At 39.9% G+C, this 25,523-nt stretch overlaps 1 protein-coding gene and 1 pseudogene across 4 annotated transcripts in view; one reads left to right on the top strand and one right to left on the bottom strand.

Moving 5' to 3' along the window:
* Positions 1–209: 209 nt before the first annotated feature.
* Positions 210–25,523, bottom strand: part of TMEM67 (transmembrane protein 67) — a 66,125-nt gene continuing 40,811 nt past the window's right edge. For 3 of the 4 annotated variants that reach the window (XM_061602943.1, XM_061602952.1, XM_061602961.1), the window contains exons 17-28: positions 24,626–24,724; positions 24,168–24,254; positions 22,332–22,431; positions 12,434–12,573; positions 10,313–10,453; positions 9,147–9,227; positions 8,084–8,200; positions 6,244–6,360; positions 4,484–4,588; positions 3,743–3,845; positions 2,385–2,527; positions 210–549 (exon numbers count right to left, since the gene is read on the bottom strand). In XM_061602943.1, the coding sequence (XP_061458927.1) occupies positions 469–549; positions 2,385–2,527; positions 3,743–3,845; positions 4,484–4,588; positions 6,244–6,360; positions 8,084–8,200; positions 9,147–9,227; positions 10,313–10,453; positions 12,434–12,573; positions 22,332–22,431; positions 24,168–24,254; positions 24,626–24,724 (1,314 nt within the window). In that variant the 3' untranslated portion in view covers positions 210–468. Of the gene's footprint in view, positions 550–2,384; positions 2,528–3,742; positions 3,846–4,483; positions 4,589–6,243; positions 6,361–8,083; positions 8,201–9,146; positions 9,228–10,312; positions 10,454–12,433; positions 12,574–22,331; positions 22,432–24,167; positions 24,255–24,625; positions 24,725–25,523 lie in introns of those variants that run through there. The other variant, XM_061602971.1, reaches the window with a different exon arrangement.
* Positions 20,225–20,344, top strand: LOC133375845 (5S ribosomal RNA; annotated as a pseudogene).

The raw sequence follows: 25,523 nt of genomic DNA, 5'->3' as shown, positions 1-25,523 counted from the left end.
AACTGTGCTGTTGCCTACCTCTATCTCCTAACCTTACTAGAAGCTAGATGTACAGCAGCCAAAAGCAATTCCCTTTCTAGTTTTAGCAGCTCCTGCCCTCAATCTAGCATACTTACTTACACATAGCCACCTCAATCCTGTACTCTTTGAGCATTTCTCCCTCCTCCCCAGTCCACAAATCCCAAAACACTGCAGCAGGCACATACAAATATACATAAACTATCATGGGTTTAGCTTTAATACTGACAGTGACATTTTTCTTTATCTTAGCATCCTTTTTAAGGCATGTGAATCATCACCATCCATTACAAGTACAAAAGTATTTAATCCAAAATATCAGTTTTCTAATATACAATATGAAAGAGAAATTCTATACATTAATATTTACAAAGTACTAAAAGCAAATCCTTTCAATGCTTGTCATTTTACATGTAATAATTGGTTTCCAGACAGTCTTTTCACATCCATTTATATGAGAAATCTTTCATCCACCAAAGTTTTAGATGCTAAATTCTTCTGTCCAACTGTATTACGAATGAACCTAAAAATCTGAAAACATAAAACCAGCTTCAGATGTTATGGCATAGATCACACAAAATATTGCCTGTGTAGCTACAAATTTGACAGATTAAGCTAATGGTAGATGCTCTTAAATCTCATCTGTTACTGTCTTAGATTTCTCAGGTATGATCAAGCCAAGTTAAGCATCTCGCATAATAACCAGAGAGTATAAAAGGCTGAAAACAAGATCTGGTTTTTTTCGTCATCCCAACAGTAACTCTAAAGCAAGCTGCTCTTCCTAGAGAGACAGCTGTTAGCAATTTATCTCTAAATACTTTGTAGCTTCCACATAGAATGACCTCCCTTCTACAAAAGCAACACCAAACTTCACGTAACAGAGCTTGCTACCAATGCTGAAACAGTATGTGCCGTTTACTCCAAACATCTTTATTACTGGAAGATCTTTATAATGATTGTCTGGTCAATTTTGCAACAGAGATGTGTGACAGAAAAGGAGACAAACGTCTTTCTATGGCTGTATTGTTAAGTTATTCTGGCATTTTCATGGGGTCCTACATGAGACAGAGGAAAAAAATCCTAGCTTCATGATATGAGCATTGTACAGCATGTGTGTCCCAATGATAGAGTAGGAAGGTGCAAATGATTTTGGGATCTCAGCATGGTTTCATCGCTAGAATAGGAAGAGAAATAGCCACCACAATGGTGCGCAATCACAGCAAATGCTCCCTTTAATTTGAGTCTGCCTGGAGGTGTTATGCAAGGAGCCTGCCAAGGCTGGAATTGGTTCTAATTGTGCTCTTGTGCCAAAAGCTGGGAATTAGTCCTGTAAACTGATGCGTCTAGATTAGGCTAACAGGACTGATATTATTCTTTTGAAATTTGGGGGGCTAACAAGTTTAGGCTTCCTTGAAAACCCTAGAGGCCCTTGGTAAAGCGTTTTAACAGCCAACAGAAACAATTACAATCATGTACCTTTGTTGTCTGAACACTGCAGGTTTTATTGGAAATTGGGGCAGTGGCTGCACTAATTGCCAGTATGCACTAATTGCTTAAGAGATAATGCTGTTTGCAAAAGCCAAATTGAACTTACACTATCAGCTTGCCCAGTACTTGAAGCAAGAAGTGGAATGACAAGATTCTATAAATATCCTTCCATGGGAGAGATAAGCTAGCCATGAACTTATACTAGTCTAGGCATTATGTATTTCAATGGAAAAACCCAAAAGGTTTTACCATGGATCCTTTTCCTTTCCAGTGTGTTTTGGGTTGGATCCAGATATGCAGAGAGCGGAATTCTGCTTACACAGCTCTCTGTTGGAGGGAGGGGGAAAAAGGTGGGTTTTGCTCACTCCCCCTTTTCCCTATACCCACTGAAAAGCTGTTTTGGAGGGGTGGGATGGGGCTTTTGAACAGCATGGGAGGTGTTGTTGTTGTTGCAGGGGGACATTGGCAAAACTCACCTCTCCTTGCTGTGTTCAGTAGAAACTTCCATAGGATTAGAGTCCTGTCTGGATCCAACACAAGGTGTGTACCCTTAGGACTTTACGTTTGGAGGCAGCACCTGTTTTATTTTTTGAATAGTGTCTAGTGATTTTAGGAATAAATAAATCATCTTCTCTAATGTGGAAAAATATTTTGCAGATAAATGAGACTACAAACTGCAATGAACTATGTTTTAACAAAAGGCATTCTCTGATCCAGGTGGGGGGAATTGTTGGCCCTCCAAATGTTGCTCAGCTGCAACTCCCATCAGCCCCAGCAAGTATGGCCAATAGCCAGGGATGATGGGAGCTGTAGTACAGCAACATTTAGAAGGCCAAAGGTTCCCCACACCTGCTCTTTACTCTAATAAAGAGGTTTACCTCTTGTTGTAAATATGTCAGAACAGCTGCTAAAACAAAACTTTGGGTAGCGATATCCACAACAGCGAAAAACAGCATATCAAAGATGAGAAGGGTGGCTTCATTTCCATAATAAAGAACATTACTGAAAGAATGTCCTTCATCTGCAAGAAAGAAAACAATCTCATGAAAAACCTGTATACTATCTCTAACAAACAAGAATGGATAAAAACAAAAAAATGTAAAACAGATAATCTGCCACAGATACAGCTATCACTGTCAAAGAAATCACTGTAATAACTGGATTTATAAAATGGGTTTGTATTGTATGACTTCCCATTGCATGCAGATGTCCATAAATGCTTACTGTTTAAAAATCAGAAGCAGACTCCCAAGACTCGTGTTAATAAGATAAATAGCCTTACTGATCTCTCTCAGTATATTTCTTTATATATCTTAGAACTAAAAAACACAAATACTTTTGTGCAATGCAAATATCACCATGACTAAAACAGGAGCTATGCATACACACTTCAAAACCGTAGGAGAAAGAACGTAGTTATTTCCTCATTCATGTAACCAACAAGTGCCATCTGAACTTATCTGCAACCCCCTTAGACTAATGTAACTGTTGTTCTGGAATTTCTACCAAAGCATTGCAGAGCTTTAAGACCCTTCTGAAAACCACTATCCATAAAAAAAAAATTGGAGCATCGCTTCTCAAAGTTTTGATGGACTAACTTCTATATTTCCTTCCATTAAGCCTAATTACTCCAGACATCAGCTTTAGCTGCAGCAGCACAAGTACAGAAGCTAAAGGCTAATCCTATGCCAGGCAAAACTTATTTTGTTATGCCTGCCACATGGAGTTCAGGTAGGATTACAGGGCTCAAGAAAAAACAGGTTCTGTCTGACAAATGCTGCAGGATAGGAGCAGCTCATCTCTTCTGACCTCTTAAGAGGAAGTTTTAAGTCCTGACATCAAGTTGAGAGAGAAGGCTGTGAAAACATACAGACAGCTTCAAGGAACAACTCCTAAGAATTCTTAGGGGTAACAGTATAGAAGTTATGCTGGTAAAGCCACAGCAGCTTTATAAGAGCCATTACCAGGACAACTGGTGTAGTTTTGCTTATGTGGATGTATAATAATGATCTTCCCTATTTCAGATATACCTTACCCTTTTTCTACTCATTTCATTTCTCATGCGTTTGGGAGTGATTCAGCTCCATATTGTCTACTATATTTCTGGCATGCCCCAATAGCATTAAAGTGCTTTGTCAAAAAATATACTGCAGAAATGACTGGGACTCATAGGCACAAGCCATTAGGATGCATCTGCTTGCTTAAAATAAAAGTCTAACATCTAGGTTGATAATACCATTGTAAAAGATGCTCTTTTCCATTGGTTCCATAAACTCCATGCCAAGGATTCGTTCCAACAACAATTTGTCCTTTACAATGTAATCCATCTCCTTATGAACCTATAAAAGTGAAAAAAACAAAATAACCCTAAAGAACTTTTGCATTATAAAACCGCTTATAAAAAAAGTAAGGACAGACACTGTTTTATTTATTTAGGGATTTATTCCCCACCATTCCACTTCAGAACAAACAAGCTCAAGGTGGCTAATGTAACAAATTAAAAGTAAACAACAATATAAATTTTATAGAGATAAAAAAGACAGAAGCAGAAAAAGTAAAAAAAAATCAGGAGGGAGTAAAAAACAAAAGCAAAAACCACACAAGAGTCAGGTCAAAGATCTGTAGAAACAAACAAACAAACAAATAAATTATCAAAAGATAATGGAAAAATCAACAGAGGGGGAATGAGCTGATCTTCCTGAGCAGGCAGTTCCACATCCAGGCACCCCAATAATGCTGCCCTGGGCTCCTGCTGGGAGGAAAGGTGGGATATAAATAAAATAATAAATAAATAATAAAGAGCATAAAGAATGCCCCTTGGAAAGGGAACTGCTGTGGGGTTGACTGTAGGGCAGTGAATCAGCTCCTGCAGAGTATACAATAAAATCTTTAATCTACAGCCTCATAAAAACAGAATAAACCACAATTTCAAAATCACTATCCCATCTTTCAATTAAATGTTAGTTGTAATACCTACATGATCAATGAACGACCCTAGAAATTTATTCATGGTATGGTATGCTTTAGTGCTCTGTTCAAATGTAGATGCAGATGAATTCAAAAGTCTAACAGGACCATGTTTCTGGGTGAGAAAAAAAGAGTAAAATTGAATTTATTGCATGCATTGTTAAGGTCTCTTTTGACATTACAGTTGCACATGACACATGACATTTCATATGAAACTACTGGGAAGTCTCTGCCGGTCTCCACACTTAGCACATTGAATGTTTGCAATGAATGGCTTGAAAGACACCTTTAAGGCTATAGTCTCCTTCAGGTGTTTGATATCTGTGTTAACTTAACACAAGAGGGTGTGTATGGGGATGAGCACACTAGTTCCATCTCTCAAGTCATCACCATGATCATCTCCCCAAAACTGGAGGGTGATCATCTGAAGCTAGAAGCCTCCTTTACTTGTAGAGGGTTCTCATGTGTTCTGGAATCTAGAAAATCCAGGTTCTCAGATGGAACCTCTATGAGTACAGGAGACTTCAGAGGACTGCCCTTCAACTTGTGATCAGAACAGTGACTGGGGGGTGCAATTAGCATGCTTGTTTCTGCATTCCACCCTCACATGTTAAGTTAACATGCTCGAACACCTGAAGGGAGCTAAAATCATGTAAGATTGCACAAAATTCTAAACCACTCATAGTACCTAAAAATAGACTGCACTAGAAGGTTCAAAGAAAATGGTCCCATGCAACAGAACAAATTCACAGCTGATAATACAGGAAGTTCTATCAAAGGTCAGCTGCAATCTCATTTTAATAGATGCTGGTGTGAATACTTTTTGACTGATTTAAAACATTTCTGTACAACTCTTCATCAAAATAGACTCCAGGATAGTATACAATACAGATAATAAATTAATAAAAACATAACACAGTCAAACACTTAGCAATCATAATAAAAAAGACAGCAGATAAAATTACAAAGCAGGCTAAGGGACAATCCGAGGTGTGAGAAACTGCTTTGGTCCTCCAGATGTTGCTGAACTACAACTCCCATCATCCCTGGCCATTAGCTATGCTTGCTAGGACTGATGGGAGTTGTAATTCAGCAACATCTGGAGAGCCAATGATTCTTCACTCCTGGATTATACATATTAAAATGTGTGGGAAACAAAAAAGCCTTAGCCTGGTATTGAAAAGACTGTTAAGTAGACACTAGGCATAGTCTTTAGGGAGGACATTCAAAGGTGGGGGCACTACCACTGTGAAAGCCGTCTCCTTTAACATAATATACTTCTGAGAAAGACGGTACTTAAGAGCAAGGACTGAGCAGAAGATCTTGCAGGCTGGTATGAGAAGAGATGCTTCCTCGGGTATTTGGGTCCCAAGGTATGTGGAGCTTTAAAGGTAACTACCAGCACTGGAATAGCATTCCACATCCTATGTGTCACCTCTAATTTCAGTTTTTGAACATTAAGGTTCTGCCACACAGCTACTTAAGAGACCTAGATATGAAATAACACTCTACACAAAAGGCTCAACTGTCCAGTTCACATGGAAGCATTCAAAATACAGATGTACAATGTAAACCTCACTCAAATAGTAGATCATTGAAAAAATGACCCATGTGTACAATACACAGACAAGAGAATGAAGATACATTGGCTATACAAGGACACACAAGATTAAGAAAAGTATGTGTGGAAGATTCTATGTTTCCCTGGACTAGAATCTAGACAAATATTCAAAATACAGAAGGCAGCAAGTCTACCACTAATATACATACCCTTGTTAACGTTTCATGGATCCTATCATATTGCTGCCTCATCTTGCCTGAAATGGAAATCTGAAATGTCTGGCCGTCTGTATTTGGTAACAAGCCTCTTTGACTACAGAGATTCTCCTAAGGAAATGACAAAGTAGAATTGCTGGAACAACATGTACAAAGAAAAAACTTGATAATTTGTCATCTGTGTCACTCTGACTAAGCCGAACTTGTACAACAGCCATTTTTACCCTTTAGGGATAGATGAGTTAGGACAATGCTATCTTGCACTAGAAATGCTAACTAGTTACAGCTAGAGAGAAAAATTGAAAAAAACAAAAACAAAATTAAGGCAAGGATCCAAAGAACCAATGAGCTGTGTTTGCAAAAGGGGTTTTTACATTTGTTTCTCTCAAATAGCAACATCCCATATTGGTGTGGGGGATGGCATACGAAAGGAAGAAATGGGAGTTTCAGATGCAGTTGTTGATAAAACATTGGGGTCAGCTTTGCAAAGAACTGCCACAAAATCCACTGAACTAGACTACAAGGCCGCCTTGCACACTCAGGTTGCTCTTTGGATCCTGACTCATTTTTTCCCTAAACCTTTGCTCCCCTCCCCTCCAAAATGACCTCCAGCTGAATTCCCAAAAATTGACAGGATGTTAATACAAAATTACGTGAAATTACTATCTCCTTTCCAACAAAAATATTTTTTAACAAAGCAAAACTGAGTAAGGTACAACAATCTTGCTACAGAGATAAGTAGAAGTAATTTTTCTTCAAATAGTATCTTCAGCTATGCAAAGGACAGAATGGTGACTCTTTACTGCTCTTCACTTCTAAAAGTTACTTTGGGACAAGAAGAAAGAATTATCAGCACCTAGCCAATGTAGTGTAGTGGTTAAGGTGTTGGAGTACAACCTGGAGACCTTGGGCCAGTCACTGCCTTTCAGCCTCAGATGAAGGCAATGGTAAACCCCCTCTGAATACTGCTTACCATGAAAACCCTATTCATAGGGTCGCCATAAGTCAGAATTGACTTGAAGACAGTCCAATTACGATTATTAAAGATTCCTTGAAGCTATGCAGGTAACATAAACACTTAAGACAACAGTAATGTATACTCTTTTGCACAAGCTGGTTCTTTCAGGTTTTGCCTACTTTAAGATATATCTAATAGAACCTATTAGTCAGTCTGACTCCAGGCCAGGGGTGGCTAAAATTTGGCCCTCTAGATACTTTTGGACTCCAATTCTCATTGGCCTCAGCCACTATGGCCAATAGTTAAGGATGATAGGAATGAATTATGTAGAACAGGGTACAACATGCTGTTTTAAATGGCCCAGATAATACTCCATAGATTGCTCTGAAGTTATGAAAAACAATCCAAAATGGCAAGAAATACAAGCCTCATGATACCACATATCTGATGGTATAAAAAGGATTCTAGAAAATATGACAAATTGTTATTGTTTGGCCTACTCTTAAATCTCTCTCAATTTTTCCCTCAGAGTGGCAACTCAAATACAATGAAATACATAATGATCACAGCTCTCATGCACAATCCTGATATAGTGTGGCACTGAATGCACTCGTTCCATTAATGTAAGAATTTACATTTGCGCAATGACATTTCTCCCTCTTTCCTGCCCCCACGCCATTCCCAAATCTGTTCTGGAAGGTTGGGGGAGCCCCAGAACAGATTTAGGGGATGCGCAGGGGAAGAAGGGGGAGTTCCGCTGCACAAGCATAAATCTTTGTGCTAATGCAACAACTGACTTGGCACTACTTTGGATATAAACCATACAATTTAATACAATGAGTTTTTGGATTCCCCCTTCCTGGCTCTTTTACATACCGCTTCCCTCTTTAGGTTCATATTCATCTCTTCCATATTGGTATCTGAATGTCCATGCACAGACCGACCATGAATATAATATCCAAAGCATCTGTGTGACAACAGAAAGACTGAAATCTACAATGTAATAAAAATAAAATTCAGCATCTTAACAAAAACAGATTCAATACAATGCTTATTTTAAATTTATGAATTATTGGAGGTGGGGAGTTTGCACAACTTTAAAGTTGGTATCTCCCTTTTGTAATATTAAATGTATTTGCGTTCTTGGTTATTATGTACATTGATATGGATATGTGTAATCTCTGGGGAACGTGTTAATGTTTTACAGTTAATAAGACTGAGTTAAGAAGTCATGTGTTTTATCCGAAGAACCACCTGTGAAACAGGACTTAACTAGAATCCTGTCATCTCAACTTGTTATGCACCATTTCTTATATTATCAACTTCTTGTACAACATTTGCATCTCAAGAAATACAGATTCAGTACTTTACAATGCTTATTTTAAATGGGATTTGAAGTTTCTCTGCACAAGACGGCAGAATTCTAAGTATCGTTCATTCATGATCTGTATTAGCAAAGATTCTCTAAATTGCTTAGATTATCATGTTCAGCTGTTAAAAAAGTTTTGCAAATTTATTATTTATTAGTTAGCACCACCATGCTGCTGCTAGTAAGTCACAATATACTTGGAAACTGCACATCACTCTCTTCTGGGCATCTATGAAACTACGTGTGTGTATTTGTGAGAAAGATGTGTTTGTGAATGGCCCCCCCAACTCCTGACTGGTGGAGTGAGGGTGGGAGGTCTGGATTGAGGGCTGATTCTCAAATTACTGTTGGAAGCCTTGCGTTTACTAAATATTCTCCTTATCACATGAATGAGTAAGGAATCAAACCCTGAAGAGGTTTTTGGCAAAGAACTGGTGAGATAAATAACAGCAGCTTTGCTTATCAATTCCTAGACTACACCACAAACTACATCTTTGTAACATTTTAAAGCACAAATACACTCCACAAAGAAAGGTATCAATTGAAAGGATAGAATAATCAAATACTTACATTGCTCATACAGCACAAATCAACAAACTGCCTTATCTTATCTTCTACAAATCTTTCGTAAAAGACAGAAAAGTATACCATCTGTAACAAATCAGATTTACTAATGAGTTAATGAAATGTACTTGATCTGCTTTAGGCAAGCCAAACAGAAACAGTTACACTGGCATAAGCCACCAGCTGCCCATTATGTCACTGCTTTCTAAAGTCTAAGGCACTCTGCCTCTTCCAAAGAGGCGGCGGGGGGGGGGGGGGTTAGTTAAAAAAACAAAGAACAGAGTAAGATTATAGTGTGTTGAATCCCAGTTATTTCAGTCTTGGATGTTGGGCACCTGTATACTGTTTGCCTGCCTCCAAGTTGTTGGCTAATTTGCTACAGGTGACTTTGCAATCCTGTTTTTTTCACAGCTTTTCCCCCCTGAGAAAACTTGAGCAGGCCTGCTGTTGCTCTTTTGTTTATCTTCTCTCTCAGCTAAGTATGAAGACCACAAGGACAGTTATATTCTTTGTTTTGTCTTCAAGTGTATTATCATTTTACTTTATTTACCCAAATCTGCAGCTTCTGTATGAATTATTTCAAATAATACATCTATTTAATTTAATTTAAATATTTGTAAACCACTTTTCCATAGTAAAAATCTACCAATAATGTTTGAGCAGAAAGCTAATTTTTCACTCTGTATCCAACCCTGGGCTCCTACTGGGAGAAAGGGTGGGATATAAATCTAATAAACAAACAAACAAAATATTACTGCATGTATTCTTGGTACATACACTTTCACAAACAAGTCTGATTAGAACAAATACTAAGATAACACCAATTGAGAACTCTTATGCTAATCATTTGATGGATGTCATTTTCTGTTTTCTTCCCAAAAGAAATACATGTCCAAATAGGAACTAGCCCAATAGCCAAAAGAAGATGTTTTTGCATGTTTTAAAATATCTGTTTTTATTGATAATTTTAATTTTTTTTGTAAACTACTATGTGGTTTTATTACAATCAAGCAGTATATGAATCTTTTAAATAAATAAATAAAAACACAAATGCATTGTTTGTCTTTTCAAGGACTTGCAATATAAGCAAAATTATAATCTTATAACAATATGTATGTATGTGAGTCTGAAGTGAAGACAGTTAAATATATAGTGACAATGCAAAGCTCTACCTGTATTATGGCAATGACTAGCCAGAGTACAGCAGTCACACCATATCTCAGAATGCGGCTCCAAGGTGCTATATAACTTTCAGGGCTCCTTGTAAGACTGGAAGAAGAATCCATTAATGCCAGATTTGAAAATCCCACAACCTGAAAGGGTAATTTTAAGAACACTATTTCATTCGTGATCTGCATTACTAAAGGTTCTCTAAATTGCTGAGATTATCATGTTCAGTTGTTTAAAACAGTTTGACCATCAGGTAATATTTTATCAAATCTCCATTTTTATTCCAATAAGAAAAAAATTACCTTTCATGGTATAGAAAGGTTTGCAATCATGATGCAGATGCTCTTGATTATGTTAGAAAAATTGGAAGAGAATTTTTTATGACAGAATACAATGCTTTTCATGAACTTCACTATAATTTTCTTTCAGCTCCACTCCAAAGCCAGCTGAACCAATTTTAGTTAAGACTCAGCAAAAATTAACACCAGCATAGGGTAATTTTAGCCTTGGAACTTAAAGATTTGACAATTCATATGAATAAACACTGATTGCAATCCTGCATTATGATGTCAAGTATTTAACTGAGCAGCTTCCTTCACTTCCTGTATCACAAATATCACTTGGTAGTCAATGGGTTGCACTCCCCCTGAAGGAGCAGGTTTGTAGCTTAGGGGTTCTCCTAGAACCATCTCTGTCACTTGAGGCTCAGGTAGCCTCAGTGGCACAGAGTGCCTTCTACCAACTTCAGTTGGTGGCCCAGCTACGCCCCTATCTGGATAGAGATAACCTGACTTCAGTTGTCCATGCTCTGGTAACCTCCAAGTTAGATTATTGCAATGTGCTCTACGTGAGGTTGCCTTTGAAGATGGTTCGGAAACTGCAGCTTGTGCAAAATGCAGCGGCCAAATTGGTAACAGGGACCAGATGGACTGAACATATAAAACCGATTCTGGCCTGCTTGCATTGGCTACCTGTGTTTCCGAGTTCGATTCAAGATGCTGGTTTTAACCTATAAAGCCTTACACGGCTTAGGACCACAATACCTGATGGAACGCCTCTTCCAATATAAACCCACCCGTACACTACGCTCAACATCCAAGGCCCTCCTCTGGGTGCCTCCTCTGCAGGAAGCTGGGAGGCTGGCAACAAGGGAGAGGGCCTTCTCAGTGGTGGCCCCCAAATTATGGAATGATCTCCCTGATGAGGTGTGCCTGGTGCCAACACTGTTATCTTTTTGGTGCCGGTCAAGACTTTCCTCTTCTCCCAGGTATTTTAGCATGTGTTTTTAAATTTGTATATTTGTTTTTAATGTTTTTAATTGTTGTAAACCACCCAGAGAGCTTTGACTATGGGCGTTATACAAATGCAATAAATAAATAAATAAATAAGAATCAAATCTGTAAAATATTGTTATAGAAACTCAAATCCAAAGTGAAGGCAGTACTGGCAATAGCTCTGCAGGTTACACAGAAACAGCATTAACACAGAACACTTTGTCTTGTTTATTAATAATAGGTGCATGAGACAATTAGTCCTCACCTGCTTTCTTATTATGTGTGCATGAGAAAGCATTAGCTAACCATTTTATTTAGTTAGTACAGATTTTTTAAGCTGATGGTGCATCTTGAATAGATTAAGACTGATGTCTGGTTGTCTTGTGCTATCTGTAATTTACATGCAACTTTCTGTGTGTCACGTATACACTAAGCACACAGATAACTAAACTATGAGAGATCAATCAAAATGAAAGAAGCACAACAGCACACGATATAGCCATAGGGTTGTATCTAAGAAGTTGTCCTGCTAGCAGAAGGACTTCTGTTTGTGCAACGAGACTTCCTCTCCTTCTCCTCATGCTCCTGTAATTTTGCTCAGGAGGGTTAGGGAAACCCTCAGAATAGACTGGAGAGAATGCAAGCAGTGCACAGGAAGAGGAAGTCCCACTGCTCAGGCAGACGTCCCTGTGCTAATGGGATGACTTTGTTGGATACAATCCATATGCTATTGCTATTATATTATACTATTTTCTCATCAACTTACCCAACTTGTTTTGGAGTATTGCCTACATATTGTGTTCAGAAACTGCAAACATCAAATGAATGATAACAAAACCTGGAAATCACCTCTAAAAAGAAAAGAATAGCCAGCACTTGGAAGAGAGGATTTATTTTCCTGATGGTCTGAATTTCATTCCATTCATTTGCTATGAAATATGTTCTCCATATGCTGACTGGTGCAGAAATACTTCTTATGCCACCTTCTCCTATGAAGAAGCATAGTTCAACCTGTCTTAAATTTTATTTATTTATATTATGCATTTCCAGCCAAATAGCTGCCACAAAGCAGCTTGTACCTAATAAAAATGTATTTTAGCACAAGACCATAAACAATCAACTTAAAAAGTAAAATAGAATATAAACACTTATGAAATACATGGCAGCAGAATTAAAAACATCCCAATCCAGATAAGCAAACACCAAAAAATAAACAGTTAAAAAAGCTTCAGACCAACATCAGCAATTAAAAGCAGGTTGGAATAAAAAGGCCTTTTAAGGGCTGTTTAAAAGCTCAAGTTCAAGTTTATTGCGGTCAAAGACCCACAGTATATTCAAAGAGCAGCATAAAAGGAGAAATAAAATGAGAACACGGTAAAACATTAAAACAGTACAAGGTAAAATTGCATCAAAACGAGAACTTACACTCAAGAGGGCAAGGATGTCCGTATTTGTTGGGAGGCATGGATAAACTTAGCTACTTGAAGGGAGATTTCCCTATCAGAACCAGCCAGCAGGTAAGATATTATGGATTCTGGAGGCTAATATGGGTACCTTACCAGAAGGGGGGAGAGGAATTTTCCCCTTAACTGTGAGTATAGAGGGCAATTTAAAAATGAATGCTGAAGGGTTTCAATGGAACCCATACCACAGGGACAGAGGCGTTGTTCGGCGGGAAGGCCAGAAAACCTCCCGCTCAGCAATGCGGAGTATAGGGAATTGAATCTGGCCTTGGTAAAGGCTAATCTGAATTTGGGTACTGTAAAAAAATCTAGATAAGGGGCAAAGTTTCCGGGATCCATTTTTAACTTCAAAAAGAGGGGAGAGCATACTTTAGAGGCTCTATCAAACGAGGATTGCAAATCAAAGTCTCTAAGCCGAGACCGAATATGGGCTTTTGCCAAAATAAGTGGTTGGGATGCTAGGAATTTCCCAGAGAAACCTAACTGCAAAAATTTCGCAAAAAGTTTTTTGCTCCAGTTGGATGTGAAATCGTCATTCCAAAGGGCAGATGTAAAGCCTGGCTGCGGATTATAGGCACGGTCGGCCCAAAAATTTACGGCCATCAGCCATGCCGTGCATTCCAGGGATACACAGCCGCACTCTAACCTAACAGCTGCAGAAGCGACACATCTCAGAACCCCAAGCACCCTGCGTAGGAAAAGGGAAAGGACTGCTTCCACTGAGGAGTTAAATGAATGTATCCATATAGGGGCCCCGTAAAGAATTTGAGGGATGATTTTGGCTTTGAAAACCTGTATAGCTGCTGGCACATACTGCCCCCCTTTGGTGAAAAAGAAGCGTAATACACCCTTTACTGTATTACGGGCATTCTTGATCGCCACTCTGATATGGGTTGTCCATTTCATCGTGGAGTGGAATATGATTCCTAAGTACCTAAAGTGGGAGACCTGTTCAATTTGGTGACCATTAATTGACCAGGGAGAGGTTATTTTACGGTTAGAAAATACCAGGATTTTGGTTTTAGGGTAGTTGATAATAAGTCGATTGTCACTACAATAAAGCATGAAGGCTCGGAGCATTCACTTGAGACCCACTTTGGAAAGGGAAAGCAAAGCCACATCATCTGCGTATAAAAGTAAAGGACATCTTACGTCTGCGATTTTGGGGGAATGAAATTCCTGGGAAAGACAAAATGATCTCAAGTCATTTAGACAGAGGTTGAATAACAGGGGAGCTAGTATGCACCCTTGTCTCACCCCCTTGTTAGAGAGGATGGGATCAGTTAAGCCTCCCTCTAGACCACAGTGTACATGTAGAGAGGTGCGCTGATATAAGTTGTAGATCAGGGTTAATAGCCTTTTGTCTATGTTAGTGTTTGCTAACTTGCGCCATAGATTGTTCCGTGGGATTGAATCAAAAGCGGCTTTGAGATCCACAAAGGCCACATATAGGCCGTTGCCTCTTAGCTTACTGTATTTTTCTGCCAGGTGACTCAGAACTAGACAGTGATCGAGAACCGAGCAGCCTTTCCTGAACCCGGCCTGCTCTTTGCCTAATATATCATACTCCTCCATTCAGGCATCAAGCTTTACTTTCAAGTATGCAGCGTATAATTTGCCGATGGTCGATAATAAGCTAATTGGCCTGTAATTAGAGGGGTCCTCTCTATCACCCTTCTTGAATATAGGCACGACTATTGCTTCGCTCCAAGATTCCGGAACAAGGCCGGCATTGTTGATTTTAGTGAATAAATTGGCTAAAATAGGCGCCCACCAGTCTGGAAATTTTATCAGCATTTCTGACGGGATATTGTCAGGGCCCGGCGCCTTGTCCGCCTTCAGAGCGGCAATCAGAGCTTTTACTTCTCCCTGGGAAACAGGAGGCCATGGCGGGAGAGCCAATGGATCAGGGGGGACAAAGGGACTTTGATCTGCATGTCGGACTTCCGCGAACATGTCGGTGAAGTACCATTCCCAAGTCTGGGGGGGGGGGGATATTACAAGGTGCCATGAATTCAGTGCGGGAAGTGTTAGAGATGATGGCCCAAAAGCTTTTGGAATCTTTAGATCTCCATACCCGAATTAAGGTCTCCCACTCTTGCTGTACAGATAGCCTTTTCTTAGAAGTCAGCAGGGATTTGTATTCCCTTTTGATGACATAATATTCAGAGGGAAGCTGGGAGAGATTTTGCTGACGGTAATGCGTGTATACGTTCCTCAGCTGTAATTTTAAGGCCAAGCATTCCCCATCAAACCATTTCGCCTTACAGCTAAAGGTTTTTTTGGGGGCAAGCTGTCTAGGAAAAAGGGCGATGTTCAAATTAGAAATTAAAGATGAATATTCATCTAGAGCTGACTGGGGGTTATTGGCTTTCCTTAAATTTTCCCAAATGGCCATGGCCGAAGGGGAAAACAGGAAATTTTCAGACCTAAGGGCCAGCTGTGTCGACCATCTTGTCCTTCTGCCCTTAAAATACTTGCCGCTGAGGGTGGGGTTATGGAAATTCGCTAGCCTGGAGTTCTTGGGGCAAACGCACTCGATGTTGAGCGGTAGGTGGTCACTGTTTTGTCTATTACCTACCTTGAAGGCAGAGATCAAGTTAAGTAGTTGGGGGGCGATCATTGCATAATCGATAACACTCCTTCCGTGAGAGGAAATATAAGTGTATTCCGCACTGGGGCCTAGATGTTCAAGGCCATTAAGTATGGTCAGGTTATGATTACCAGCCAAGCGAGCTAGGCATATTCCCCCATAATTAATTTTGAAGTCCTTCGAGTACCTGTTAGAATTAGGGATAAGGTGGTCACAGTTTTCACCCCCACATAACCTTGATGAAAAAAGGGCATTATTATTTGGTCCAATCCTCGCGTTAAAGTCCTCCATGATGAGCAGATATGCTCTGGGATACTGTGCCTCCAAGTCTAGCAAATAATTATCAAGCTCCTCCCAAATCAGGACCGTGTTAGAACGTATATAATTGGGAGGCAGGTAGACATTAATACACAAGACCGAAAGGGTATTAAATTCTAGGCACACTGCCAAGGCCGTTGAATTCAAAGGTTGAAGATCTCTAACTTGGATGGCCAGTTCAGTGGAAATCAAAATTGCCAAACCCCCTTCTGGTCTGCCTCTCCTGCCTGCTACAAGCGTGGCTGGCAGGTGTCTGGAGGAAAAACCATCTACAGGTTGCCCAGGTCTCTTGGAGAAATATTACATCAAAGTTGTTAAGGTAAGAGATCAACTCTGGGTCGCTTTGTTTACTGTTCCAGCCAGCTATGTTCCAGGAGAGGAGATGCAAAACGGCGGAGGGTGAATGTCAATTAAGGGCCGAAATTCTATTTAAGGCTCCCGTGTCGTCCCGAAAAACTGCTCCGTTCGTACGCCGGCTGGAATTAGTAGATCTGGGGACCGTTGCTTCAAATGAGGTCAATCTTGGCCTGTTAGGAGTTCTTGATTTGTCCACGAGTTTGGTGATGGAAAAAGCTCCTATGGCATCATTTGAAGGAGCAGGTGAGGATATCAATGACTCACAACTGTCCACGGTTCTGACTCGTTGGATCAGAAGATGTAGCTTGGAGACCAACGCCAATCTCTCAGAAGCTGGGAGCTGGACGTAGAGCTCCATGAGTTGAAGCTCCTCTGGTTCTAGTTCCTGTAGGAGAGCAGGCATCAATAATGGCACGGCTGCGAGAGAGAATTGTGGCTTCAAAGGATCAGGGGCCTGGTGGGCAGTGTGCATGTAGTTATTGGTCCTTAGAGAATCTTCAAAATTGGCCATGCTACTGGACAAACTACGTAAGTGAGATCTAACTAACGGCATTGGAGGTGCAGCGTTAGTATAGTATCTTTGTACGAATATACCCATTCCTTTTAGGCCGCCCCTTGTGCTAAGAATTTGGTTGACTTCCTTGCTGGAGTGACAAGTAATAATCAGGCGCCAATCCCATACGTTGTTGGAAATATTGTTCATTGATCTGATGAAGTTTGTTCACCATGGGGCATGCATCGCCTGACAGAGACAGTTGTCCAAGAACGAAATACTCAGAAATAGGGGGCGCCGTCCCCTGACATTATGTTTGTACCAGATGACCAGCTTGTCCGATTGCAGTGTCAGGTTCCACCTTATTGTCTTTCAATTGACTCAGGCCTTTGCTCCGAGTGGTCCCTCAGAATAGACTCCAGTTCTGCCATGTCCTTGACCGAAGTAATGCTCTGAGAATCTGACTGAGGCTCCGTCAGCTGCAGCGAAGATTTTCTCCGGGTGTCCTGGCACAGGGCATTTGATGAATCCTTCTTCATTGTAACCTCCAATTGTTTGAACAAAGGTTTGAAGTTCATCTTATTAGAATTATTGGACTTGCTGTTCTTAATATTTTTTGGGTTGGTTGGTGTTTAAAGCAGAAGTGGATTTTTTCTTCCTCTTTCTGCCCGTTTTTGCCCATGTCTGGAGTACGGCTATAAGGCGGTTCAGGTCTGTAGATAGCATTTTCTGTAGCTGTTCTTCCGCCTCTTGGGGGCGCTAATACTCCCACCAGTGTGGTAAGTAGATTGTTTGTTTCTGAAATATATGCCTTAACTACCTTCATTTCCGCAAGCAGAAGGGGCTGCCAGTCTTGTGGAGGGTCTGGAGAAAGGGATCCATCCTTTTCCCTTTCACTCTCAGCTGAGGTTATTGGTTGTCCCATAAGAGGGCAATAAGAGTCAATGGTAAGAAATACTGAAAGCAGCTCATCATTTATTGCACTTGAGGGAAAATTTAGACCTACATCCTGCAGTTCCTCTGCAAGGCTTTTGGCAGCTGGAAAGGACGTATGGAGTTTAGCAGAGAGGGGATGTGCTACAGTCCATTCATTTTCTGACCATATATTTGTGGAGTTAGATAAGGGCTTCTGTGGCGTCGAGGGAGGTAGGTCATTAATGGGGAAAAAGTATTCTGTAATCTTGTTCTGGACACTATTTAGCGCAGCAGTTGCTTCCACAGTTAGAGCCAGCTCCTGGTAATTGCTTCTGGTCATTACCATCTTGGCTCCGTGCCCCTTGCCCCGTTTACTGAATAAAACAGTGGGGGCCTAAAGTTTAATTTAGCTGCTGCAATCGGCTGGGCATTTATTTCGGTGGCCTTCATGAATTTTGGTCACAAGTTTGTAAGTCCTCTGGCAGAGATGGGGGCAGATCGTCCTATGCTTGAGCAACCGTAAACAAGCATATCGGCTTGCAGCTGTCTGAAGTTAGGGAGGATGGGATGCGGAGTTGTGCCAAAGTACACCCCGCAATCTCTCCCTTCCCTGCTTCTTATATCTTAAGCATTATCTGCTCATAACAATCCTTTGGTAGTAACTTTAAAATTCTTGTTATGGGAGCTGAAGTGGGACACCTGTGAAAAAAACCTTGCCTTTTGCTCTTGCTGACCTTATTGATCTTGATGGTGTGCCTGTGAACAGGGCTTCTGCAGTCGATCTTAGGGCACCAACCAATTCATATCAGTGTAAGTGGTCCTTCAAATAACGTAGCCCCAACTCATTTAGCACTTTATCAGAAAGCCATCACCCCAGACGCATGGACAGTTATTAGTGGAGGTACATGGTCATATAAAAAAATACAGCTGGGACATGGGAATTCCTTATTTCTTGAGGCTACTTGACACATTCAAGGGGAACAGGTATGGGGAACCTCTAGGTATACTCTCTAGGTATTGTTGGACTATAATTCCCATCATACCTAGCCACTGACTATGCTGGCTGGGGCCGACATAAGTTGAAGGACCAGAGGTTCCCCATCCCAGCTGTCCATATTAAACATGTATTTTATTTGTTTCAATTTCTAACCCATCTCTCAGTGATTTACATTTTAATATAAAATATTAAACCATAAAAAGATTACACAGATCAAATATAAAATTATTTATAAACATATTTGTATACCGCTATTTCATTAAAAACATCAAAGCGGTTTAAAAATGTTAAAACAAAACAATCATGCAATTAAAAATACAATAAAACTGCTTGTATAAGCCTGGCAGAACAGAAAGGTTTTCAGCAGGCATTTAGATGTGCACTGAGCAGCCAGTGCAGATGTTTTAAGAGTGGTGTAACATGTTGTTGGCCATGTGCTCCCATCAGCAGTCTAGGCTCCGCATTTTGCACCATCTGGAGCTTTCAAACCAGGGCCAAGGGCAGCCCCAAAAATATTCAAAACAATCTTAAATGACCTTTTCACCTGTAATATGAAAAATGGCTACTACCAAAACATGCACATCTGAGCTGGGACCAGTCAAGGCTTACCACAGCCTGCTTCCAAGAAATATACTGTTGTGAAGGGTATTTATAATTTTGGTGGATTTTTCATTCTTTGATTCACCTCAGTGAACCAAAGTTTGGAAGCCTAAGAGTTGCAAAGAATCCTGGGAAACAGCCCTTCTGTAGAATCACAAGCTATCTGTAATTGCCAGGAGTCAAAAGGCACAGTTTCTGTATCTTTGGAAACAGATGCTTCCAACAAACAATGGGGCCATTTGGATAAAGGTTGTGATATCCTTTGACCTTTAGGGGATAAGATATCAATCACCCAAAACAAGGAATTTACAGTAACGTTCCTCAAGGGACAGGAGTCTTATCAGGAAACACATCTGGTAAACCCAGAACCCCTATTGGCAATTCCAAATGTTCCCATTGTCTTTCACATGTCATGTCAGCATTTCCCCTCCCAATTTACATTCATCCAATAGAGACCCAAAGTGTGTTTAAACCCAGCATTTTTGGGAGTCGGTAGCACCTCACTCAGGGGCTCAACTGCTGCCTCACTCTACACAATGCACTCTATACAATGCACCCATGAGGGCTGCACAGAACCATGAGAACTAAGGAAGGGTGAGATCTTTTGTGTCTAGCAAAGGTTACAGTAAAGGCAGAGCTTGGCTCATGAGCCAGATACAGAAGTTCCTTCTGACCTTAGAGTCTCACTGTATTCTCACTATATGACTTGATGCGACTCTGAATGTACCATAGGTTTAGGGTCCCTGTCTTATTCTATCTATAGTGTTAGGGAATGAATGACTGGGGTAAAGTAAATGTTGCTCGCATTGATTAATTGTTAAGGCAAGATTTTTCCTGTTTCGTCTTTTAATAAACCAATCTTTATTTTACTCTTTGTGTGTTTTAAAGGGGTTAAGGGTAAGTTGCCTATGGCCATACTACCCTGAACACACCTGATCTCGTCTGATCTTGGAAGCTAGACAGGGTCAGGCCTGGTTAGTATTTTTGATGGGAGGCCGCCTGGGAATACTGGGTGCCATAAGCTTAGAGGAAGGCAATGGTAAACCACCTCTGAATACCTCTTACCATGAAAACCCTATGAATATATATATATATATATATATATATATCATAGGGTTGCCATAAGTTATAATTGACCTGAAGGCATATAAACAACAACAACAAAGGGTAAGGTTATATACACATAACAGTGATGTGTGGGTTTAATTCCAGCAAAATGTTGCACTACACTCTCAGGGGTGGCGTTTGAATTTCCAGGGGGTATACATGCATGTGATGATTCAAATGGACACGTGTAACAATACACAGTGGGAAAATGGTGTGTAGCTGCTTCATATCTTATGAAAAAGTAAATACACATTAAGGGCATAGGCTAACTAAACTTAGAAAACCTCTGGCTGATTAAAACAGAGGACTTAAGGACATGACTAGAATTTCCCCCTGGAAATCAGTGAAACTTTGAGGTGCTTAACCTGGGCTGCATTGTGCCCCAAGACTTCAAAAAGTGCAGATATTTGCTGTAACGCATGTTTAATGTGCAAAATCAGCTGCTTGACAAATTAATTAACAGGGATTATTTTATGTTTATGTACAATTCCTTTTGCTTCTGGAATCAGGAATCATCACTTCTCTCACACACCTCAAATCTCAACCAGTTGCCTCTATCTAATTCTGAACACCTTTGTGACTTCATTTTAAGTTTTGTACTGTGAATTGTCTTGAGGTTGTAAGTCATAAAGTGATGTAAAGAATATTTTATATATATGCTAAGGGGAATGTAAATTGGTTAATGTACATAACAACTAGCCACTGTGCACATTCGCCAGGCCTCAAGGATACACATGTACTCAAAATCCATCATTACATACATAATCTGTACATAATCCATCGCTGAAGGGGGAATTTTGCACATTTCTTGGTCAATATACATACTCTCCAACAGGCCTTGGGAAAGTTATGTATATCAACTGACATTTGTACACTCTCTGGCCATTATGCATAGTCTCCAACAGGCTTTGGGGATTGTGCACATCTTGGCTGAATTTAGTATATTCTCTGGACAGTATACATAATCCCCAACAGGGCTTGTGGAATGGGCATATCTCGACTGCATTCTGTACATTATCCAGGCAATATGCACATTCTCTGGTCCGTATACATAGAAACATGCAACTGTTCCTTCTCTGGCTGACATGCAAAGCCAGGGTGGCGTTCTTCCTAGAAGGTAGGGAATAGAACTTCCTAGTGATCCTGCCCCCCCCCCCCCCGACTGATGGCAGAGGTCATAGTATGCTTCCCTTCAACTGTGGAGTCCCATAGATTAATGGTGTACCAGCAGTCTATCACCAATACACATCAGTAATGGCATTACTGGAAGTTGGGACAACACGTAGGCTGCATTCAGATGTGGGATTTATTGCATTATTTTTTCTAATTATAATGCTAGTATTTCTGTCCCAATTTCTAATGTTCCTTCACACTTCAGCATCTGTTGTATTATGGAACTGTGGGTTTTTCATCAATATATTACAATGTTGTGCTAAATTTCATTCACTCTTGTGGGCATGGTATGACACAACTATGCATGGCATTGGACATGTCGCCCTCCCCTTTATGTGCATGTGTGCTTCTGTATGCTATCCCAGATTTCATTATGTGAGTAGTGATGGACTGATCCCAAGAAAACTGTGGTAAGAATAACATTCTAAACTCCTGAAATTTTCCGGGTTAATGGGTGCAAATGCTTTTGAAGCAATTAAGACAGAAATGAGCATTAACTGTCCACCAGAGCCTACTAAATCTCCAGAAGTGGCTTTTACATCATGTGAAACATCACATAAAATGCAAAAAACAGGTAAGGAAGCATTGAGAAACTGGAATAAAGTACTGTTGGAATGCAGCCATAGACTTTCCTCAGAGGTTAAATGTAATAAAATTAAATAGGCCTTTGGAAGGACACATGTAATAATTAATTGCTCTGCCTATACTCAAAAGGGTTGGTTTTCAAATACCTTCAACTGCTTTCAGAACTTTTCCTTTAGGACGTTCCCAGTCAATGAAGAAGATATCTGTCGTAAGTTGGGAAACAAGCAGATGCAAAAATTGCAGTGCCTAAGGAAATTATTTAATGAAACAAAAATGAATTTAAATTGGCATTTAGGAAAGGAAGACAATTAATGAAAAACAAGGATTCATCATTCAGAATTATAAAAACATAAGCGTTTCCACTGCAATCTAGAAAAGGAAGACAATTAATGAAAAACAAAGATTCATCATTCAGCATTATATAAAGATAAATGTTTCCGCTGCACTCTAAAAAGGCTGGGTGCAGAAAAAGACCAATTCCTAGCCAATATTTCTACCTCATAGAGCCATCAACAGTAGCTGTGTGTGTGTGTGTATTAGGACTAGAGGTGGTGGCTCTAGATCATGGGTAGTACATGAAATATGATTTCACTGTAAAAACCTGTTGCCATTTTGACAATTTAACTTGCAAATCTCCCCCCAACTCTTGAGAAATCTGTAACCACAGTCAGATCAAAATTAATAACTCTTAACTCCCAAAGATTGCAGTGAAAGATCATGTGCTTACATCTGTACCATTGAAATCAACAGGACTATCGCCATACAAATGCTAGTCGGATACAAGTTCCATTGAGTCCCATGAATGTAAGATTAGGAAAGTCCTGATAGATCAGATCAAAGGCCTATCTTGTTCAACATACTGTCCTCAAAGTGGCCTACCAGATGCCCATGGACTGTAGCACAGCTGTGATTAGACAGCAGCAGCTCTTTTTCCAGCAAAAATGGTAGGAAAGACAGGACACTGGGTTGTATGCAATGCTGTGCATGCAGAATTCTGCTCATACAATGGGACTTCCTCTTTCCCTTCCTTTCCCCGCATGTCTTCAAAATCTGCTCCAGTGGGTCTTCCAACCTTCTGGAGCAGTTTTTTAGGGTGAGCATGTGGGGAGAGGAGAGCAGCGGAAAGTTCTGTTGTGCAACTGCAAGTCTGCTGTGCTAGTGGAACAGCAGCATTGGATATGACCAATTGTATTCTAACTCAAGTTTTATTTCATTTGAAAAATGTATTTTTGTTAGGCTTTAAACGTTAAAAGACAAAATTGTCCTGACAACCCTAATAATTTATTATTTCCATAGTCGGGGGGGGGGGGCTGTGAATGGGAGACAGTGTAGCTTACAACTCTAAAGTAGTCCACCTTTCAGGTTCCAGCAAAGGCCAGTCTACTTAAATTGTCTTCTCAAGCCCTCTCTCTGTCCAAATCCAGTGCTGAACCGCATGCGGAAGTGTGGTACTCTACTGACTTGCCTGGAGATATGCTACACTTTTAAATGTTTACAAATTAATCAAAAACTACATTTTTCATACAAAACAAGAACTGAGTAAGAAAGAACATGAGTTTCTTTCGTTGATGCTGTTTACTCCTTGGGAAATCACTGCTGTGCTAAAACCCTGCATTTTCCTATAATTTTTTTGAAGGTGGCTGAAACTTCAGAACTCCAAAACAGAGTGCCTGAAGTGAACCCAGAGATGGGCCTTATGTGCAAGTATAGACATTACAAGTCTATAATTTTGACTAAATTTCAAAAATATATCTAGAAGGACATGTTATATTTGCTGTTAAGTCTCTTTTTTGAACCTTATACTATGGGAATATATTAAGGAAGTGATACCTTACAATTGAGACCTTTTTCTTTCTTCAGATAACAGCAAAAGTGGAGACTTGCTAATGAATGCTGTTTTCAATCTAGCATTGAAAAACTGGTAAAAGTTTTACATTTAGAAACCAAGCTTAGCCACAGTATCAGATGAGCAATCTGCTTACCTTCAGAGCAAAAGCACATCCAATGTAAGAAACAAAATTGTCTTCCTGACTTGGCAGAGGTAAGAGAACAGAGACAAACTGCTGTGCCTGTGGAGAGAAGAGCCTCCATTAAACCAAACAGGCTGCAACTACATGTATGTTTCATCACACCATACCAATTTTTACATCTGAATATAAAACAGTGGCTGCTTTTGCAAAAGAAACTAAAGCCTGAAGAAAATTAGGATTTGGAGCATTTTAAACTAGCTCTATTTGCTACTGCATGCACATTTATAATCAGAGGAAGAAGTAAATTGAAAGTATAAAGAACAAACATAGAGAATATTTTACAGATACAACTTGCCTCAGTGGTCTGGTGAGAAAAGCCAAAAGGGAAAACAAACATGTAAACATTTAGATGCCAACTAATTAGTCACAACTGTTTATTTGTCTCAGAAAAAACACACAATAAAACTTACTTTGAAGAATATAAGCCAATAAATCCCTGTTCCCACTGTGATGATGAAGAAAACATTTGCAAGGTCTCCAGCGTAGAATAGCAAGAACTTCAAAACTGTCTACAACATCAGATTACAAATTTATTAGATGCAATGGTAGACAATCAAGGTGTCCCAGAGACAGACAGAAATGCTACATTTACACAGGCTCATCTATCTAGTAGCTTCACAGCAGCATTTCAAAAAATGGGGGACAACCACAGTTCAACACCTGAATTTGGGACTGTATTAAGAGAACAGGTCCCCACAGTTTCTTACTGCTGCGTTTGCACAATGAGGTAGCATGATGCACAATTATATACTGCTACACTGCCCATGTAGGTTTCATCACCTTCAATGATTCTCCAGTGAACTGAGCTGCACCATGAACTTGAAGGGATAAGCAGAGATGTTGCTTCAGAAATGCTGAATGTGTTCACACACATATGTGTTCTTAGATAACAGAAGATTTAACTTAATGTTGCTGGGCTCCACTGCCTGGTAATGAATCTTCAGTTGGAACATTTTATTAATTATAGCTTTTTGTAAAAATAAAAAAAAACTTCTGAAATGAAAAGGCTGTGTGTGGTCTCTGTTTATAAAGGCAATTATGTTCAAATAAAAAGAGAGGCAGCTAATGAATAATGAAGGTTTTTCCCCATTTGTTTTGAATTCCAATACATGTATGTATCTTGAACTGCCAATACTCAACAATTTATCTTCATAAGCCATGAATCCATTAGATCTTCTTTAGCAGAAGACTCATCCCCAGAGCTACTTGCTACCCTCAATGATCCCTTCTACTAGAGATCAATGTTTCAAGGTCAGGCTCTGTTTTTTTGGCTCAAGCTCCCACTTCATGCTTCTCAACTTTTCTTTC

Source organism: Rhineura floridana, chromosome 1 (assembly GCF_030035675.1).
Source record: "Rhineura floridana isolate rRhiFlo1 chromosome 1, rRhiFlo1.hap2, whole genome shotgun sequence".
Taxonomy (NCBI): domain Eukaryota; kingdom Metazoa; phylum Chordata; class Lepidosauria; order Squamata; family Rhineuridae; genus Rhineura; species Rhineura floridana.
The sequence above is the reverse complement of the archived record's forward strand: the minus strand, read 5'-3'. Positions and strand labels throughout refer to the sequence as shown.